The sequence below is a fragment of the Penaeus japonicus genome, unplaced genomic scaffold (genome assembly GCF_977035675.1).
Source record: "Penaeus japonicus unplaced genomic scaffold, GWHDUDI00000001_assembly GWHDUDI00000027, whole genome shotgun sequence".
NCBI lineage: Eukaryota > Metazoa > Arthropoda > Malacostraca > Decapoda > Penaeidae > Penaeus > Penaeus japonicus.
The window spans coordinates 4,296,480-4,298,979 of NW_028234429.1; the positions used below are offsets into that span (position 1 = coordinate 4,296,480).

General features: G+C 37.1%; 1 protein-coding gene across 1 annotated transcript in view; it reads left to right on the forward strand.

The window, feature by feature from the left end:
- Positions 1-2,500, forward strand: part of LOC122252822 (putative ammonium transporter 3) — a 28,128-nt gene that overhangs the window by 23,358 nt on the left and 2,270 nt on the right. The window contains exons 10-12 of the mRNA XM_086552497.1: positions 413-544; positions 1,774-1,869; positions 2,341-2,429. Coding sequence (XP_086408623.1) covers positions 413-544; positions 1,774-1,869; positions 2,341-2,429 — 317 coding nt within the window. The remainder of the gene's footprint in view (positions 1-412; positions 545-1,773; positions 1,870-2,340; positions 2,430-2,500) is intronic.

Below are 2,500 nucleotides of genomic sequence, written 5' to 3' on the forward strand. Positions count from 1 at the left end.
GGACGGAGAGGGAAAGAGGAAGAGGGAATATTAGGGATGGAGGGTGGGAGAAGGAGAGGGAGGGAGAGGGAAGGGGAGAAAAAGGAGAGAGTAAGGGAAAAGGAGAGAGAGAGAGAGAGAGAGAGAGAGAGAGAGAGAGAGAGAGAGAGAGAGAAGAAAAGTCTTAGAGAGAGAGAGAAAAGATAGAGCAAGAGCGTTTTTACGCGTTTGTGTTAATTTGTGTATTTGTCCAAGTGTTTATACACACTCTTCTTTCATCAACAATTGACCCAACTAGACCTTACTTCGCCAAAGTCAACAAAAATTATCCTTTCCTACAAGTGTCTGTATCTGCGAAAGTCTCAACCCCCCCCCCCCTCAAAAAAAAAAATAATAAATACAAAATATCCCCCTCCTCCTCGTCCTCCAACAGCCGGGTGCGCCCTCTTCACCACGTGGGAGGCGCTCTTCATCGGCATCGTGGGCGGCCTGATCTCCGTGCTGGCGATGCCGCTGTTCGACAAACTGCACATCGATGACCCAGTAGGAGCCACCTCCGTGCACGGTGAGTCGCGCGCCTTGAGCCACATGAGCCACGAGGCAAAGGCTCTCAGGCGGGAGTCTTAAGAGGCCCATACACGTAAAAAAAAAAAAAAAAAAAAAAAAAAAAAAAAAAAAAAAAAAGCGTCAAAATTTTGATATCAAAATTTTGCTGTAAAAGTAAAAAAAAAAAAAAAAAAAAAAACGTCAAAATTTTGATATCAAAATTTTGATGCAAAATTTTGACGCTTAAAAAAAAAAAAAAAAAAAAAAAGAAAAAAAAAAAAGCGTTAAAATTTTTATATCAAAATTTTGATATAACAATTTTGACGCTTTTTCTTTTTTGAACGTGTATGGAGCCCTTTAGTCGAACTTGAGGCTCCGGAGTGTGGTCTTGGCCAGAGCTGAGGGCTGTGGTCAGGCTCGGGGTCGTGTCGTGGTGGTGGTAAAGCATTAACAACGACCGGAAGGATAATGGTGATAAACATGTTAATGGGGATTATAGATATGATGATAATGATGGTAATGATTGTTAAAAGGATGATTATGATAATACTAATAATGATGATAAATTATAATGATGATGATAATAATGATAATAATGGTGATGATATAGATAGAAAAAACAATAACAGTAACAGGTAACAATAATGATAATAATGATAATAATAAAAGTAATAATAATGATAATAATAAAAGTAATAATAATGATGATAATAAAAGTAACAATAATGATAAATTTCTTAATAATAACTTAATAACATTAAAGTAATAATAATTACAACAAAAACAACAACACGCCAGCAATAACAATAGCAAAGCGTTTATTTCGTCAATTTGTTAATAGAAAGGAAGAACTATCACCTTCCGCCGGCATTCACACCGTAATTTCATATTCATGAGAGCTCGTCTGAAGTGTCAATGTCACTTATGTTCGGGCGATTAATCATAGGATATTAGGAGATCATAGGATATTGCCTTCCCTTAGCCGTTTTTCAAGACTTTCATTTGATGTGTCTGTTTGTTTGTTTTTTACCATCTTCTTCCTATTTTCATTCCTTGTCTTTACATGTCCTTGTCTTTTTATCTCTATTTCTTCCATTCTCATCCATCCAAGTTTATCCACAAACACACTTACATTTACCTTCTTCCTGCATCTACTTGCACCTTAAATATCCATTGCAATACCCTATCATCATCTCCTTTCCTCATTTATTTGTTTACTCACACGTTTTGCTTTCCCACCGTCAATAGGCCTATGTGGAATTTGGGCGATGGTGTCCATAGGACTCTTTGTGGAAGCGGATTCTCTCCTTGGGATGACCGGAGGAAAGGCTGGACTCTTCAGAGGTGACAGACATGCAGGACTTCTTTTTTTTTTATTAGTGATAATATTATGAGGTTTTTGTTATCCATGAAAATAATGGTGGTATTAGTAATGATAGTAATGATGATGGTAATGATGATGATGATGATAATAGTAATACCAATACTAACATTAGTAATGTTGATGGTAATGATGATGATAATAATGATGATGATAATAGTAATACCAATACTAACATTAGTAATTTTGATGGTAATGATGATGATAATAATGATGATGATAATAGTAATACCAATACTAACATTAGTAATGTTGATGGTAATGATGATGATAATAGTAATAACAATACTAACACTAATAACAATATGACTTAATTTTGTTGTGATAATGGTGGTAGTAATACTTACCATAAATCTTATTGCAATCATGATCATTATTTCCTTATTGCACATGATGTTTCTTACCCTGATGTTCCATGATCTTCCCATCTGCAGGCGGAGGTTTCTACCTACTGGGCGTGCAGACTCTGGCGTGTGTTGTCACTTCCATCTGGGCGATGTCCGTCACTTTCTGCCTTCTTATGGTACGTCGTGGGTGTGTGGGTGTGTGTGTGTGTGTGGGGGGGGGGGTGTGTGTGTGTGTGTGTGTGGGGGG